Source organism: Trachypithecus francoisi, unplaced genomic scaffold (genome assembly GCF_009764315.1).
Source record: "Trachypithecus francoisi isolate TF-2019V2 unplaced genomic scaffold, Tfra_2.0 Lachesis_group8, whole genome shotgun sequence".
NCBI classification, from domain to species: domain Eukaryota; kingdom Metazoa; phylum Chordata; class Mammalia; order Primates; family Cercopithecidae; genus Trachypithecus; species Trachypithecus francoisi.
Window position 1 is genome coordinate 114,290,446 of NW_022681473.1, and position 18,543 is coordinate 114,308,988.

General features: G+C 53.0%; 1 protein-coding gene across 1 annotated transcript in view; it reads left to right on the top strand.

Moving 5' to 3' along the window:
• DCPS (decapping enzyme, scavenger) overlaps window positions 1-18,123 on the top strand; it is a 41,609-nt gene extending 23,486 nt beyond the window's left edge. The window contains 5 exon segments of the mRNA XM_033206198.1: window positions 3,351-3,496; window positions 10,582-10,695; window positions 15,659-15,769; window positions 17,719-17,952; window positions 17,954-18,123. Coding sequence (XP_033062089.1) covers window positions 3,351-3,496; window positions 10,582-10,695; window positions 15,659-15,769; window positions 17,719-17,952; window positions 17,954-17,986 — 638 coding nt within the window. The 3' untranslated portion in view covers window positions 17,987-18,123.
• Window positions 18,124-18,543: the final 420 nt, after the last annotated feature.

Genomic DNA, 18,543 nt, shown 5'->3' on the forward strand with positions numbered 1-18,543 from the left:
AGGAGCTGGCCTCAGAGCAGAGGCCTGGGTGAAGCAAGGAGCAGCATGGCTCCGTGGGTAGGAGGGTCAGCCTGGCCGTGGGAGCGGCCAGTGCACGGCCCAGAGAGGAGCCCATAGCTGACGCGAGTTAGTGGGTCAGTGGGGAGCCGGCGCAGCTGGAGCAGAGGCCCCAAGCAGGAGAGAGGCAGTGCATGAAGGTGGAGAGAGGGCCAGGGCGAGGTGACCAACAGCCGCGGAGACCACGGCAGGAAGCACAGGAGCTGTGGAGCAGGGGACAGTTTGAGGTGGCAGCCCCCACCTCAGTGTGACCCTGACTGAGGCTTTTGGTGGAGATCTGAGGGAAGCCAGGCCCCACAGGAGTGAGTGCTCTAGGGGGCTGTGGGGAGCTGTGAGAGTGCTGCAGTCAGGTTCCCAGCCCTGCAGGCGCACCTCAGGAAAGGCAGGAGGATGGCAGGAAGTGAGCAGTTGGAAAATAATGCCTGTGGATGCTCTTGCTGCTGAGGGGAGGCGGGAGGGGCTGGCTCAGTGAGACACCAGTTTCCCTGCACCCCGGGTAACTGGGGCAGGCCTTGCACAGGCCTCGGCAGACCAGGGCATGCTCACAGGCCAGGTGGCTTTCTGATCTGGAGCAGCCAGGAGCTGGGAGCCCAGCTGGGTGACCCTGCCCGCAGAGCCTGGCTGCTCTCCAGCGCCCGCTCTGCCTCTGTGTCCTGCCCATCTGGCCCCGACTTTCAGGGAGCTCCACTGCCCAACCCAGGCAACTGAGGCAACAGTGGAGAGAATCCAAGCTAGCCTTGGTGGAGCGCTTTTCTCTGTGTGAGGCACTTCCTGAATCTTTCCTTCTACTGACTCATTTAGTTCCCCCAACAGCCCTGGAAGGTCGGTGCTGTTATTGTTACCCCAGATTGTAGAGGTCAGGAGACTGAAGCCACAGAGAGGGTCAGTCACTTGCCTGAGGTTACACAGCTAATAAGGGCAGAGCCAGGACTTGCAACCAGACTGACTGGCTCGAAAATCTGTGTTCTCATCCACCAAGCTCCACTGCAGATGTATGGATTTTCCTCAGGTCCACTGCAAGGGCCAAGGTGGTGCCGTTCAGTCTACTTCAAGCAGTCTCCCGCCTCTTGAGATCTTGGTGTGCCTGACCTCTGACCTCTGGCTTCTGGCCTATGACCCATGACCCTGAGCTGTTAGAGAACACAGTGAGAAGCAAGGAACAGTTTTTTCCTGTGTTCTCAGAGAGTTGTGAGGAGGTCTTCATGCCCCCTTTTCAGGGTCAGATCCAGGGATTCCCAGGATTGGGTGACATTTATTTAGCACCTCCAGTGATCCAGGTGACATGTTTTGTTTAATGTAAACAACTCTGTAAGGCAGATTTGATGACCACTCTTTAATCGGTGAGGAAGCCAAGGCTCTAAGACGTTAAGCCCCATGCCCAAGGGTACACAGCCAGTATGGAGAGTTATGTGGCCAGCCTGGGGCCAGCGTCCATGTCTTCCCACTGTGCTGCCGTGCCTCGCAGAGCTGATGGACTGGGATGTTTGATGGGACAGAAGCCACGTGCCTGGTACGTCATCTCTGTACATCTTCACTGGGACTTGGAAGTAGAAGTTGAAAGTAGCCTGTGGTGTTATAGGAGCGCTGGCTTTAGGGTAAGAAGGCCTCAGTTCCAGGCTCGCCTCTGCCACATTTCACAGTGTGATACTGAATGACTCTTTTGAGTCCTAGCCCACCCTTTTCACCGATGTATGAAAGTGGGGTTAAAGCCACTTAGGACCTCAGACCAAATATGAAAGTATAGATTGATAGTTCTTAGCTGGGTTTCGCGGTGTGTGAGTGAGCATGAGGACGTCGTGGTGGGAAAATGTCCCTGCTGGGTTTTCAGCTCTCTCTTGGGTTTCTCTGGGAGAGCCTATCTGAACCCAGATTAAGAAAGTCAGAGGGGAACCATAGGTCTTTTGAAAAAGATCCAAGCTGATTTTGAAATACCCTTAAGATCTGTGTTAAAACACTATGTATAAATGTTAGAGTAATGATAACAATTGTACCAGATGTTACTAAAAATAAGGGAAGGACTTAACCAAAACCAGGTGGTTTTGGACCAGGACGCTAGCCTAGAGTCTGTTTAGGAAAACTGCAAGACATCCTTCTAGTTTAAAACTGGAGTTCTCACCTGGGGACAGTTTTTCCTTTCAGGTGACACATTTGGCAATGTCTGGAGACATTTTGCGTTGTCACAACTTGGGGAGGGTGCTACTAACATCCCAATAGAGGCCAGGGATGCAGCTGAACATCCCTCAATGCACAGGACAGCCCCCGCAACAGAGAATTATCCAGGCCAAAATGTCAGTGGTGCTGAGATTCAGAGACTCTGGATTAAACATCACAGCACTTACGTGGTATTTACTGTGTGCCACACATTGTTCTAAGAACTTCACAAGTAACTGACTTGTTTCATCCTCCCAGCCTTGTGACCCAGGAGCTTTTACTATCCTCATTTGACAGACGAGAAAGTAGGGGCACCAAGAAGTTCAACAGCTGAACCTTGCTCCCGGGTGATGCCGAGGTCCCATTCAGAATAAGGAGCAGGCAGAGCCAGTACTTGAACTCAGTCTGGCTCCAGAGTCTGTGCCTGGAACCACTGCGCTGTGCTGCACTGCCCATCATTAAGGGGACTACCGGGCTTTAAACCATATATATATATATATATATATATATATATTTTTTTTTTTTTTTTGAGACGGAGTTTCGCTCCTGTTGCCCAGGCTGGAGTGCAATGGCGCAATCTGGGCTCACTACAACCTCTGCCTCCCAGATTCAAGCAGTTCTCCCGCCTCAGCCTCCCGAGTAGCTGGGATGACAGGCATGCACCACCACGCCTGGTTAATTTTGTATTTTTAGTAGAGATGGTCAGGCTGGTCTCGAACTCCCGACCTCAGGTGATCCGCCTGCCTCGGCCTCCCAAAGTGCTGGGGTTACAGGCGTGAGCCACCGTGCCCAGGCTTTAAACCATGTTTTCAGCTTTGGGTCCAGAAAGCCACATACCTAGAAATTTGGTATGTGAGAAGAGTTAGGGACCTCTCATTCCTGTACCTGGAAGGTGGAGCAGGAAGGGCTGGGGTTTGCCTGACGAGGGGCCCCGTGTTTTCCAGGTTCTGCGTGTGGCTCAGCTCATGAGTGCAGTGGCACAAGGCACGCTGTGGGAGTGGATCTTGGGTGCATGATCCTCTTGGATTTTAGCTTCCCTCAGGAAATCAGAGCCAGGGCGGGAGATCTGTCCTCACCGTGGTGCCTGTGGCATAGAGAGTGGGCATTGCTTCCGTGTCACGGGCTGTGCTGTGTCGTTGCAGATGTAAAGACGACCGTGGTTTACCCGGCCACAGAGAAACACCTGCAGAAGTACCTACGCCAGGACCTCCGCCTGATCCGAGAGACGGGAGATGACTACAGGAACATTACTTTACCCCACCTGGAGTCCCAGAGCCTCAGCATCCAGGTGACTGGTTGCATGTCTCAGAGGCAGAGCACTGCTCCTGTGGCTGGTGCCTCCTCTTACGAGTGTCTATTGGGGTCGTATTAGGGGCCAGGCGCTGTGCTAGGTGAGGGGATGGGGGTACAGTAGAGAGCATGGTGGACAGAATCCCCACGTCGTGCAGCTTACATCCCATGCACAGTCACACAGTGTGTGCCCATACATAGATATCTCAGGATCTGTGTGCTCTGTGAGATAATGAGGGCTGTGGAGAGAAATGGGCAGGGTAAGTGCGACCAAAAGGCCTGGAGTGGGCAGTTGCCATTTTATATAGCATGATCAGAGAAGGCTTTGGGGGTGAGGGAACTGATGCTGGTCTTGGTCCCACCTGATGTGCTTGGGCATGCCATGGAGGCTCTCTGGGGACCTCAAAGCAATCCAGTCCTTTGGAAGAATGTGTGTCTGCTCTGCAGTAGCCCCAATCCAGCCTCAGGATGACTGTGCCATTGCTTCGGGTCCATGAATGGGTAAAAGGCTGATGTTGAGTTAGTCCCACCCAGTCCGGACTCTTATTCCTGGTTTCACTTGTGGCAGACTGGCCTGCAGGATCTCAGTCTCAGAGTAAAAAGCTCTTCCCTCACCCACTCCCCCTTGCATTCGTCCAAAAGAAGGCAGGACTCCATTGGCCCCGGGGATTTGGTGCAGGGACTCCATTCACAAGTTGGCAGTCGTCTGGCCAGGCCAGATGCAAGGCCATTTAGCGCCAAGATCCTGACTCCTCCCTGGGCCTAGGCCCAGTGCCAACTGGAGCCTCTGCCTGGAACTGGCCCCATGTGAGTACTCAGAGTTAAATATGATTGATGCTTATTGACGAGTCAGTTTCTTGCCCACTCACTGACTCTTACACTGTTCCTTGTCTTTATCATTCACCCTTGTTCTCTTTGACCATTTCTCACTTTTCTCCCCAAGATTCAGGTCACTGTGGTGGAGGGTGTTGTGATGTGAGGAACTCACAGCCACTCCTCCCTGGCCCAGAAGAAGGGAGGGTGTGCTGTGTCTGTGGGCACTGCAAGGTGAATTGTACTTGAGAGGAGTAAGGAAGGGGAGGTTGGCAGGACCTGCAGGACCAACGTTTCCTTGGGAGACCTGTGTGCTGCCAGCCCCCTTCCCCAGCCTGGTTCAGCCATGGTCTCCCTGGGCAGCAATTTGCACGGGGTGCATCTGACTCAAGCTGACTTGCTTTTTTTTGTTGTTGTTGTTTGTTTGTTTGTTTTTAAAGTCCCAGCATTTGTTCTGTTTTCCAAGTGGAAAGGAACTATGTCTCTACCTTCTTAGAGTTTCTGCTGTTCAGGGTCCTAGGGAATCTCCTGGAACAGTTGTTCTGTTGTGCTGGTTGCACAAACCTGAGATTCAAGTAAGGAAGGCCTGATGTGGTTGGTGTGAGTAGCTGGGATTACAGGCGCACGCCACCATGCCTGGTTAATTTTTTGTATTTTTAGTAGAGATGGGGTTTTGCCATGTTGCCCAGGCTGGCCTCAAACTCCTGAGCTCAGGCAATCTGCCTGCCTTGGCCTCCCAAAGTGCTAGGATTACAGGTGTGAGCCACCGTGCCTGGCTGTGTATATTCCTTATTATACACCGTTCTGCAGTTCCACTCGGAGAAGAGCACAATGAAAACTCCACTACTCTTCCAACTCCTGACTGACGGGAGTGGTTCATGTATTCCTTCTTGGCTATTTCTGGTTTACAAGCACTCAGCTTAACTGGCAACAGTCATTATGTTTACTGAGTACCTACTATGGACCTGGTCCTCTGCCAGGCTTTGGAGAGTCACCAAGATGATGAAACCTAGACAGGATCCTCACAGTCTAACAGGGAAGATAGACTTGTAAACGGACAGTTGTGACAGTGGGATGAGCACTCTGATCCCTAGATGAGCTACCGTGCTGATACAGAGGGACCGTGACCAGCACAGACAGTCAGGACTTCACAGGGAGAGGATCCTCCCCTTGGGTCTTACAGGACAAATAGAAATTTCCCAGGAGCACAAGGGGAGGGAGGAGCAAGTCCAGAGGCACACAGAGCTGGAATCATCTGATGCTTTGGGGGAGCTGCAAGGAGTTGGGTGTGACTGGGGCTTGGGCTGCTGGAGGGTCAGAGGGGACAGCACAGAGATGGTAGGCAGGGGCCAGGTGGAGGCACATGGGCTTTGTCCAGGGGGCCAGGAGTTCCTGAACCTTGCTTACCATTAGGGTTGCCTGGGGATTTTCATAAATACTGAGCACGGAGCACTATTCCGTATCTGCTGAATCTCACCCTTCAGGGAGTGGAGCTGGGAATTGTGCATTAAAAAAAACCTCTCTCTCTCTCTGTCTCTCTCTCGTATTTCTGACAACCATCAGATGTGAGAACAGTTGCCATAGGCAGTGGGGGTGCCCTAAACGGTTTTAAGCATGTGGACAATATGGTCCGATTTGCAGAATTAATTGGTGGCGTTGGGGTGGGCATAGAACAAGAAGACTGGGAAAACCCAGTATGGGTGTGAACCAAGGTAGGGATAGTGGGGAAGGATTCTGGAGCAATTTCAGAGGTGGGTCTTCACAGGGCTGGATGGGGCTTAGCAACTGGTTGATGTGGAGAGGGGAGGGAAGAGGTCGGGTGATGGGTGGATAGAAGGATAATTCATGACCCAGTATAGGGGACAGAAACAGAAGAGTGAGTTTGCATGGAAGACAGTGAGTTCAGTTTGGAATTTATTGAGTACTTACTATGCATAGTGCCAAGAACTGCTCTAAGCATTTATGTGTATCACACCTCATTTATTTATTTATTTACTTATTTATCTATTTTTGAGACAGAGTTTCACTCTTGTTGCCCAAGCTGGAGTGCAATGGTGTGATCTCGGCTCACTGCAGCCTTCTTCTCCCAGGTTCAAGTGATTCTCCTGCCTCACCCTCCCAGATAGCTGGGATTACAGGTGCCCACCACTACACTGGGCTAATTTTTGTATTTTTAGTAGAGATGGAGTTTCACCATGTTGGCCAGGCTGGTCTCAAACTCCTGACCTCAAGTGACTTGCCCACCTTGGCCTCCCAAAGTGCTGGGATTATAGGTGTGAGCCCCCGCCCCCAGCTTCACACCTCATGTATTCTTCACAGCAGCCATTTTGGAGACAGGCCTCAAAGCCCGGCAGTCTGGTCCTAGTATCTGTGCCCTAAGCCAGAGATACCATGTGACTCCTTAGACGTGAGGTACTTATAACTTCCCAGGAAAAACTGCAATGGATGTCTGGATCTGGAGCCTTCGAGATCATCTAGTTACAAATGTCTGTTTGTGAGTCATCCAGCTAGACTTCAGTCTCAGCCTGGTGTTTGGATTCTCTGTCTGTCATCTAAGAGCAGCGTGACATTGTCCTTAATTTCAGAGTCTTGGTTTCCCTGTCTGAAAAATGTAACTAATGGCTCCTCCCTCCTGGGTGTTGTGGAAGTTGAGAGAGGTGCCATGTAGCATGTGCCTGCTATTGTTTCCAGCACAGAATGATGCCAGGATGGTAGCCACCATTCTCTACTCCAGGTAACTGTTCAGAGGAACAGGCACAGCAATGTGCAGAGCTAAGACACCTGGGAGGCATGTCCAGGCCACACATGGCTGGAGCAGAAGTGCAAGGCAGCAGGCAGAAGCAGAGAGCAGGAGGTGATGAGGAAGGAGCAAGATGCCTCATGGGAGGTCAGGGCAGGAGAGAGGGTACCGAGGGAGCGGCTAGTGTCGCCTACTGCAAAGAAGTCCAGCCAGGTGAGTTGCAGAAAGCTGATGGTATCACCCACTGCCCAGTTTATCCGCAGGGCTGGCCAGGTCTCTCGGGCTTGATTTCTTTTTTTTTTTTTTTTTTGAGACGGAGTCTTGCTCTGCCGCCCAGGCTGGAGTGCAGTGGCCGGCTCTCAGCTCACTGCAAGCTCCGCCTCCCGGGTTCACGCCATTCTCCTGTCTCAGCCTCCCGAGTAGCTGGGACTACAGGCGCCCGCCTCATCGCTCGGCTAGTTTTTTGTATTTTTTAGTAGAGACGGGGTTTCACCGTATTAGCCAGGATAGTCTCGATCTCCTGACCTCATGATCCACCCGTCTCGGCCTCCCAAAGTGCTGGGATTACAGGCTTGAGCCACCGCGCCCAGCCATGGGCTTGATTTCAGATGGTGGCACTCCCCATTACATAGCCCTCTGTGTGTGTGTGTGAATTTTGTTCTTTCTTTCTCCTCTTTTTCTTATCTGGGCCTCTGGCCCTGAGGCTTCCTGTGGCTGCAGCTCCCTGCCACTCTCCCAGAGGCCTCTCCCAGGAGGCAGCATGTACCCCGGCCCAGGGCGCAGGCTCAGGGGCCAGATACTTATGGTTGGAATCAGCTGACCCAGCGTGAACGTCCTTGCACTTGCATTCTCCTTACCTGTAAAATGGGGACAATGTCCAGGCGCGGGGGCTCACGCCTGTAATCCCGGCACTTTGGGAGGCCAAGGCGGGCAGATCACTTGAGGTCAAGAGTTCGAGACCAGCCTGGCCAACATGGCGAAACCCCATCTCTACTAAAAATACAAAAATGAGCTGAGTGTGGTGGCACATGCCTGTAATCCCAGCTTCTTGGGAGGCTGAGGCGGGAGAATCACTTAAACCTAGGAGGCTGAGGTTGCAGTGAGCCGAGATCATGCCACTGCACTCCAGCCAAGAGTGAAACTCTGTCTCAGAAAAAAACAAAAAACAAAAGCAAACAACCCGTCCCTACTAAAAGTATAAAAATTAGCTGGGCGTGGTGGTGGGCACCTATAATCCCAGCTCCTGAGGCAAGAGAATCGCTTGAACCCGGGTGGCGGAGGTTGCAGTGAGCCGAGATCATGCCACTGCATTCCAGTCTGGGCGAAAGAGCAAGACTCCATCTCAAAAAAAAAAAAATGGTGACAATGATAGCAGCCACCTCTCAGGGTTGTGGTGACACTGAGAGCAGTGCCAGGCAGAATGCAGCTGCTCTCACGGTCATCACTCCTTCCTGCAGTCACTCGTCCTCTGGCCCTGCTCTTATTTCCTCTCTCACCACCTCCTTTGCTTTCACCGCCTTTCCCTCTTTTCCTGTCCCCAGTGAGTCTTGTAGCTTCTGGCATACCATCCTACCACCTTTGCCACTCGCAGGGGGCCTCCCTTATGCTGGCTGTGCTGGGCGCTTTCATGTGCATGTTCTCTCTGAAAGCCTTGACCACCCTTACGTAGATATCGTCAGTCCTCTTTTACAAAGGAGGCATCAGTCGCTCACCCAGTGACAGCTGGGAGATGAAACCAGGTCTCCTTGGCCCAGAACCTGCTCACTCTCGCTCTTATACCAGTCAGAGGCAGATGCCCCTTTTCTGTGAACCAGGGACGGACCGTGGGGAGGCCTGTTTATGGGGTGCGTTGGGGCTTTCTGTAGGGAATGCCATCTCCCTCCCTCCCTTTTATTTCCGCTGACTTTTTCCTCCGGCAGCACATTCCCAGGAGATTTCAGGTCAGAGAGGAAATGCCTCTGTGGATGTGCTGGCCATGCATTGCTCTGGCCCAGGCACAGCATGAGGAAGCGGCTGCCGGTGTCCTCCAGACCCCTCCCAGGAAGGGGCCTCATTCACTGTCTTGGGAACTGCCTATCTTTTGTTGTGAATGGACCACATTGTGACCGGCCTGTGGGTCTTGTCAGGGGTTTGGGACCTTGTGAGGGGTTTGGGGCCCTCTGAGCTGAAATACTTCCTGTGGGTAGAGAGCTGCAGGAGACCTCGAGGCCCAGCTGCCCTCTCCCCTGGTCCATCCCAGTTGAGAGGTGAGGATGCAGTGCAGTGTGTTCAGCCCTCCAGGCTCAAGGTGTGAGGTTGTGTGGACCCTAAGGCAGTCCCCGTGCCCCTGGCCTTCGGTGATGCTGCCTGTCCAGCACTTCTGGGAGTGGAAGGAGGATCGTGGATGGCTGCCTGGTAGTATCGGTTCCCTGGCCTCCCCAGCCTACCTCCTGTCCGTGGCTCCTTCTCCTGCATCAGTGAGCTCGGAGACTGTTCTGACTATGAGGAGGAAGGGGCGGTAGTGTGTCCTCAGCCACTCCCCTCTCTGGTTTCACAGCAGGTCTCTCCCCCAATGTAGGGCCAAGTTCACTGTCCTGCATGAGTTCATGTTTGCAAAGGGCCCTGAGAGCTGAGGGAAGTAGAGAAGAGCTGGGGGTACTGAGGTTTGAGGCCTGTGACCCCCAGGGCCTTCTCATCCCAACCTCCTGCAGCCTCCTAACCTCAGACAGGCCTCCAGGACCATCTCTGTAAAATGATATCCTCGGGTCCACACAGGCCTGGGAAGGGTCCTCTGCAGACTGTTGACAGCAGATGATCCAAGGGTGACACAAGGGCCAGGAGCCTGGGTAGCCCTGAAAGGTCTTGGTGAGGTCGCTGTCTCTGTGTCTCCACATAGCTTTCATTTCTGTTTTGCCACGCGGGGCCTGTGTCAGCAGAGACTGCCGATGAACCGGCATCTGCAGCGGCTCCAGGCGGGCCGAGGTGCTGAGCCCGCTGCTGATAAGAATCCCGGCGCAGCGGGAAACCTGCACACAGGAGCTGCTAGAGGCAAAGGCTCTCACTGCCCTGGTGGGTAGCCGGCCTTCCACAGAAGGAAACCTCGGTGCCGTCAGCCTCCTACCTCGCTTTGCCCCATAGTCCTGAATAGAGTCAGATAGGATCCATGGAGGCAGCTCTTCCCCTGAGTCCTATGGGCAGTGGAGGGGGTCACTGCTATAGAGGGCAGACACAGCCTGGGTCTGTGAGGCCTCCGCAGAGAGCATGCACTGTGCTGACCAGGAAGAGCCTGGCCCCATCCGAGCTGCAGAGACCCTTGTGATGACTCATGGCTGAGTGCCAGCTGGAGTGGGAAGGGGAAAATCCCTTCTGGACCCCTAAGGACAGATGCTTGGGGACAGGGCAGCCCGGATGTAGCTCCTTTGAGCGTGGCAGCCTTTTATGGCTTGGTCCTGTCTCCTGGAGAGGCCAGGGAGTGCACCTAGCTCAGTTTGGGGTGTCTCTCAAGGGGTGATGAGTGTATTTGTGAACCATCTCTCTCCCCCTCCTTTCAGTGGGTGTATAACATTCTCGACAAGAAGGCTGAAGCGGACCGGATTGTCTTCGAGAACCCAGATCCCTCTGATGGTTTTGTCCTCATCCCTGACCTCAAGTGGAACCAACAGCAGGTAAAGGTTTCTGGCTGGAATGCCCTGGTCTCTGGCCACCCTGCTCCAAGTGCGGGTCCCTCTGACTGTCCTCCTTCTCACGCTGGCCTGTCTCTAAGCAGATTATAATTAACCAACAAGGGTTGGCCTGAGCTCTCTGTGGGAACTGGGTGGATACCTGTCATACCTAAGTGCTTTTGCTTTAATGGGTCAGCTTAAAACCCTTTCTGGCTCTCCTCCCACCCAAGAGGTAAAATGGGGTGATGTTTGCGCCCGTGACTACATAGGCCATTCCTTACCAGCCAAGTGGTCTGGGCAGCCACCTGTGCTTCCAGCCGCACCTGGAGCCCTCAGGTGGCGTGTTTCCATTTTCTCCGTTCCCCTGACACCAGCAGATCCAGGCAGGCCCGTGTTCTGAAGCACTGGCAGGCAGGAACCGTGGTGACCAACCCAAGGCATCTCCTCCTCAGCCCGAGCTGTGGAGTAGCTTAGTCCAGACTTCCACTCGGGCCGCTCGGCCCCTTGCCCTGGTCTCCAAGCACCTCTGCTTCTCCTGCTTTCCTAAGGAGCAGGTTTGGGAGGAGCCGTCCTCCCTCGCAGGTATCCCTTTCCAGTTCCCTGTGGCCTTCGGTGTCTCCCAGACCAGCCCACCACCAGAGTTATCACTTTACCACCACCTCTTTTATACCTGAGAGGATCCAAAACTTTCATACCCTGACAGGGGCAGAAACTGGCAGAGCCACTGTGTTGCAGAGAGTGCTGCTCTTACCATAGACTGGAACCTGGCTGTGCTCAGCCTGCAACAGAAGAGGGGCCTGGATAAGGCCGAGGTAGGCAGGCAGGCATGGGCACTGGGCGCGGACGGACATCTCTCCTCCACTTTCACCTGTGGAGTAATCCAGGCTCAGATGGGCCGTTCTGCTCTTGGTGGGCCCATCTAGGTTTTGCACCCCTCACAGGCTGGAGAGACTCTCGCAGAGAAGGTCTGCCCCTCCATGGGCTCATTCCCTCTGCTTTCTCAGTTGTGGCTGCCCATGAGGCCTTCAGTTTTGACTTGGGGTAAAGGGGTGGGATTTTGGCTCAGAGTTACACAGGCAAGTGAGCATAATTCGTCTCTTGACAAGTGGCTTGTGGGAATTCCCAAATGTGGCCCAAGGGGTGGGAAAGAATTTGAAGGGATTTTCCGAACTTGCAGCATTGATTGATGATTTCCTAGAGCAAGTAAGTTCAAAGAAGAGGACTCTCCTTGTGTGGGACGCTGCAGTGAGAGGCTAAGGGGACGCCTGCATCCACTCTGCCCTTCCCTGCAGCTTCTCTCTGCCTGTGCCACCTCCAGGCCTTGAAGGAGGGAGCCAGGACTGGCTCTATAGGCATTTGAAGAGGTAGGACCTGAAGGCCCCTTGTCTCAAACTGAGCGGTGGCTCTGCAAACCCCCATCTGTCCCCTGGGGCTGCCCTGCACCTAGAGATCCAGGGTCAGAGCCTGGGTCACAGGAGGTGGGGCCCACCATTAATGAGAATCCCAGCAGGGCCATGGAGGTGTGGGGTAGGAGGACCTTCTGCCGCACGAGACTCTTGAAGACTGAAGAGTTTGCCAGGGGATCGCAGTCTTAAGGCCAAGGAGGGACAACAAGAAATAGACTTATCCATCTCTATTCCAGAAACCCTGAGTGCATTTGAACCCATTGCAGAGAATAGAAATCTGCCATCCTTCTGACCCCAGTGCTGGCAGGCTCTGCTTCACCTGCCAGCGGAACCTCCCTTTCTCTGTCCTCTTTAAGACAAGAAAGCCTTTAGGAGCTGCACTGTGGCTGCCAGCCACAGGGCTGGAATTACTTGTCCTCAAGGGTCATGAAAGGGCCAGCTTAAATGTCATGCTTTGCTTCATAGCGATGGCAGGTGTGGTCCTTCTTAACCTTTGCCTATTTATTTATTTATTTATTTACTTTTGAGACAGAGTCTCACTCTGTTGCCCAGGCTGGAGTGCAGTGGCATGATCTCAACTCACTGCAACCTCCACCTCCCAGGTTCAAACAATTCTCGTGCCTCAGCAACCCAAGTAGCTGGGACTACAGGCGTGAGCCACTGTGCCCAACCTTAATTCTTACTTGACTTTTGATGATGCCTTATTTTAGTGTCTCAAATATTTGACTTGTGACAGCACTGGATTTGATCATTCTCTTTGAATTAGGCAATGTGTCCAGCAGGAAGACAGGCCATGCCTGGGCTTGTGTTCTTTGTCTTCGGGACAGGGAAGGGCTGGAGATAGGGAGGCACCCTGGGGTTTGCTTTGAGGAGCTTTGCTAGCCACCTTGAATCTCCTTCCGCCACTCTTCTTGAAAGTTACTGTCTCCAAACTGATGGCCCTGAATTAAAGAGCTAATCCATTTTTTCATCCATTCAACATATATTTATCAGGTGCCTGTTTGCTAGAGACTGTGCCTCCTTAGAGGTTATAACATCCCTTCTTCTGTTCTCTTAAAGGATCACCTATGTATTCTTTTTGTTTGTTTGTTTATTTTCTTGTAGGTTTAGGTTATGCATGTGGCAAAAATGCACACAGTACAGAGGATATTCAGTGAAAGTATGCTCCCTCACCTCACAGCCCTTCCTTTCCCTTCCCCAAAACAACTATTGTCGCTATTTCTTTGTCTCTGGTGACCTTTCTGTATTGGGTGTATAAACATATATGTACATGTGTATATGGATACACACGCATGTTCAGTTCATATGATTTAAGTTCTTTGGTCTAAAGTTCTCAGACCAGGCAACTCTTCTTTTGAGTCACCCCAGAGGTTAAGAGCTGAGTCTCCAATGCTCCAGCAGTTCTCTTTCTTCCTGCCAGGAAACTATTACTTTGATTTTACTGTCTTGACTTGTAAAAAGAGACTGACGATGTCTATCTGTCTTCCCAGAGTGACTACTGATGGGCCACCTTCTGGGGCGCCAGCCTGAGGCCCTCTCCTGCCCCCTGCCTAGCTTTCTTCAGATCACTTCTCTGAGCGAGGAGGCTCTTTGGCTGCCAGCAGGAAATTCTGGGTCATGTCTAATATCAAAGAATGGATTATTTTCCCTGCCTTACCCAGCCTGTTAACTGACACCCAACACCACGGGCTGACACCCAGCACCAGGCTCCATGCCCTATTCTGTGCCAGTGGAGCAGAGAGTTGCGAGTTAGTGTCATGTTTGTGACTTGTCAGCAGACATCATCCAAAACAAATGTTACTATTATTTGGGAGTTCTGTTACAGTAACACATAGAACAGCTGAAAACATACACATCCACCACCACGTGCACATGCGTGCATGCACGCACACACACACAAAATTCAAGTTCAAGCAATTTTGTTTTTGGGCTTCTCTTTGCACTCCTAAGTCCAAAGTGAGAGAGTACATTTCTTGGCCACAGGCCATGAGAGAGTACACAGGGGGCTTGGGGCAAACTGAGGCCTGGTGCATGCAGCTCAGCTACACGTGGGAGCTTCCTGTGGGCTCATCTGCAGAAGGTCTGAGGCAGAGAACACAGATGCTTAGAACTCTGGCAGGAAAGAATGTTCATGGCATGTGAAGACCATGGCATAGTTGGATATCAGGCAGTCATATAGAAAAGCCCATCCTGAATTTTCAATTTGAGGCCCCAGGAAATTTGGTTGGGTGAGTCATGGTCCTCAAATTATCTCCACAAGGAATCTGGTAGCTCAGACAGAAGGGCAGGACACTGCTGGGTTCTCCCCGTGCCTGGCCCCTCAGAGCCTTGATGTCTGGGGCCTGCCAGGCACATGGATGTAATTACCAGGCAAGGCCAGGGTTTAGGTGAGCAGGGTGGGTTTTCTGAGCAAGAGGAAGAGTTCATTTGCTCTCTGGCACAAGATCTTGACTTTAATTCTTTGTACTGTTGTGACCTCCAGGTTTTTAGCCAGGCTGTGCTCAGGAAGGACAGCAGGAAGGTGTCCTGTGAGATAGGGGAAGAGAGAAACAGGCTTACGGCCCTGGTATGTGTGTGCTGCTGAGCTGGCCCTTGGCTCCCTTCTCGGCCTTCAAACCCCACTCCACCCCTTCATGGGCCTTGACTCCAGATAAATCAAGTTGCTTCCTCTCCCCTTACATATACATTCTATGCCCTATACATTCGTACCCTATACAGTCTTGCCTCCAAGCCTTTGCTCTGTTTCCTCTACCTGAATATCCTTTTTCCAAATTCTACCTCTTTTTCTAGACCTGGTCCTCTGCCTTCTCTTCCAGGAGGCCTTCCTGGGTTCCTCCAGGTAGCTAGAGTCTTTCCTTCCTCCTGTGCTGGGATTATGTTGTGTCTTACAGCAGAGCTGCTTGCATACGTGCAATGAGACTGGAAACTCTTGAAGGGAGAGAGTTGCCCTTGCTCTTTCTTGAACCTCCTGGCTCCCTGCCCCTGACAGCTCTGGGGAGTGAGTATATAGAACTGTCTACCAGACGTGGTGGCTCACACCTGTAATCCCAGTACTTTGGGAGGCCGAGGCGGGCAGATCATGAGGTCAGGAGTTTGAGACCAGCCTGGCCAATATGGTGAAACCCCGTCTCTACTGAAAATACAAAAAAAAAAAAAAAGAGCTGAGCATGGTGGCATGCACCTGTAGTCCCAGCTACTTGGGAGGCTGAGGCAGAAGCATGGCTTGAACCCGGAGGTGGAGGTTGCAGTGAGCCAAGATTACGCCACTGCACTCCAGTCTGGGTGACAGAGCGAGATTCTGTCAAAAAAAAAAAAAAAAAAGAACTCTCACGTGGCATTCTCTAGCAAGAAGCATACACAGAAGGCCTGCTTCTCAGCCCATCCCACACGCCCGGGGTATGCGGATGCCCACGTTGCCGGCGGGTCAGTCCTGCGGGGTTTCTCCTGGTGCTGTAGGCCTCAGGGGTGGGTGCTTCCTGGCTTACGTGAGAACTCCGGGGTTGGCAGCCTCCCCGGGTCTGTTCCCTGCTGAGCCTGGTCTCCCCTTGCTCTCTACGCAGCTCGATGACCTGTACTTGATCGCCATCTGCCATCGCCGGGGCATCAGATCCCTACGCGACCTTACTCCGGAGCACCTGCCGCTTCTCAGGAACATCCTCCACCAGGGGCAGGTGAGTGGCTTCACCAAACCACAGGGAAGCCCAGGGAAATCAGACTCAGATTCCAGTGTGTTCCTGGGCCCCTTTCCTCACCCTTCCCGGAGTCTGTCTTGGAGGGACTTCTCTCTGGATGCCAGTCTCGGGGACCCCATGAGGCTCTTCAGGTTGAGGAGCAGGGCTCTTTGTCCCTGGTTCTGCCTGGCGCCCCAGCTCTGCTTTCAGCCACCTTTCCTCACCCTCACATGCCTTCCTCAGCCTTTCTGCATCCGGGATGCACTTCCACCCCTCACCCCATAGACTCTGGTCCTTAAGTCCTGGCCCCTCCTACTCCAGGATCACCTGTCTCTCTCACGACAACCATGACAACCACATCATGCCAGAGTTTCTTGGGAGTATGGACACATGACTTTGATATGTGTGTACACGTGTGTCTCCTTGTCTAGATTGAAGACAGGCTGAATTCTGTAGCACCTGGTGTTCTGGGATACTTTCTGTCTGGGATATTTGTTGAATTGAATGAAATTATCGGGGCTCTAAACAGAGCCCAGGAGCAGTGGGGGATGGGGAAGAGTGTCTAGAATCTTGGGTGTGGTCCTGGCCTGATATTTGGACCCTAACCCGCTGAGTGGCCTGGGGTGGGTCACTTCACCTCCCTAAACCACATTATCTAGATGGATCCCTTCTAAATCCACCATCCTATGGGGCTGGGTCTGTCTTTTTTCCACTCCAAAATGTGATGATCTGCCTAACACGCCAGAGCGAGCCGTCACAATGATGCCCAGCCAGGAGAGAGGTTGGCCCCTTTTTGACCAGTGCTGCTTCGAGGTATTAATGCAGACCTGGAGGAAAGGCTCTGCCCACACCCAGCTTCCCCCTGCCGCTGGGCCCCAACCTGTCTTCCCTCCTGCCCACCCATGGCACCACCCCTCGGCTGCCTTTATCTTTGTGGGGTGACTTGTTCAGATCCTGAAGCAGAGATATTACAAATAGCAGAGAATGGTGTCTTTCTCTTGGGGAGATGCCAGGCCAACACTTTGATCTGCCCAAGGAGCTCTGACAGCTCCACCCTGGCAGGCAGACCTCACTTACTCCAGGATGCCCCTCAGGTGCCTTGGCCCTGGTCCCACCCTGCTGCAGAGATTCCTGGGGTGAGCTCCAAATGCAGAACACAGTTCTGGGGTGTATACTGAGCCCACTGAGGCCCTAGTATTTTTCTCTTCACCTCTGATCACCTCAGAGATTTGCCCACAATGGAGATAAGAGTCTCCGCTTAATTCTATGCCTTGCAGGCTCCTGAAGGTGGAGGCTGGTAGAAGAAGACCCGCCCCTGAGCAAGGCGGAAGTGGGCAGGGGAGCCAGGGCCACAGTCAGGGCTTTCCTCTTCTGCAAGGAGCCCACCGAGACTGCCCCAGGTCTGTGTGGGAGCAGCCCCTCCCACACCCCTTCCACAGTCCTTGCTCTTTCACCAAATTCTCAGCATAGCCCCACCCCCATCTTCATTGTTTCCAAGCTCCAACCTGTCCTATGCTAAAAGAGAGAATGAGGCTTCCTCCCATCCACTTCATGACTGATTAAATGCTCCTAAATCATGAAAGTCCCCATAGTCTTGGGAGTCTGGGGCCTGTCTGTAGACACTGGGCCTTCCAAGATTCCCGGCAGCAGCTGTTTGAGGAAGCCAGTGTTTTATCCACGTTGGGTGGGGAATGCTGATTGAGGCCGCTCCCCCCTTCTTTTGGGAGAAAGAGTCTCAGCTTTGCTGCTGTCACCTGCACTTGTGGATTTCCTAGACTAGAAGACAGAGGAAGCTGAAGCAGACAGCAGGCAGAGAGCTGTTCGGAGGGTTTTTATGAGCTGTCCCAGGTCAACCTGGGATTCAGACGGGAGGAGGGTCTCAGTGGGGACATGGCACCGGGCCTCAGACAGCACGATGACTCCTGGCCTGCCTGCCCCTGTCTCATCAGGAGGCCATCCTGCAGCGCTACCAGATGAAGGGAGACCGTCTGCGAGTATACCTGCACTACCTGCCCTCCTACTACCACCTGCACGTGCACTTCACCGCCCTGGGCTTCGAGGCCCCTGGCTCAGGCGTGGAGCGGGCCCACCTGCTGGCTGAGGTGATCGAGAACCTGGAGTGTGACCCCAGGCACTACCAGCAGCGCACGCTCACCTTCGCCCTCAGGGCCGACGACCCCCTGGCTCAAGCTCTTGCAGGAGGCTCAGCAAAGCTGAATTAACTCAGGCAGAAGAGCACAGATGTGTGGGATTGGGGGAGAAGTGGGGACAAGATTTTTTATCTCCAAGTGAATTTTCTAAAAATGTATTTTGTACCGGCTTATTCCTAGTAGTGAATAAACTAGTGGGCTCACTCAGTGTGGACAGTGTGGCCTGGGAGGCAGACAGATGGTGGGGGAGAGTGGGTGGGTAGAACCTGTGGGAAGGCCTTGAGAATGGTGGAAAGTCTCCAGGTGGTGGTTTCAACTGACAGGTGGGAACTGCCCTGGAAGGGTGCCAAAGGCCTTCTCCAAGCCCCAGGGCTCACCGTCTGTGGTGGCTTCCTTGTCCCCACTCTGTGCCTCTCCTGTTTACACTCCTTATTCTGCTCCTCCCCCTCTCCCCTCCTCCTTCCTCTGCCATCCACCTCTCCTTTGAGGAGTTCCCCAAAAAACCAAACTTGGAACCTTTCAGGAAATTATCTATAGAGGTTTCTGATGGCACTTCCTCCTTCCAGCAGTGAGATCACACCCCCCTGTGAGTCAGTCAACCCTGTTGATAAACTTCTTGTTGAC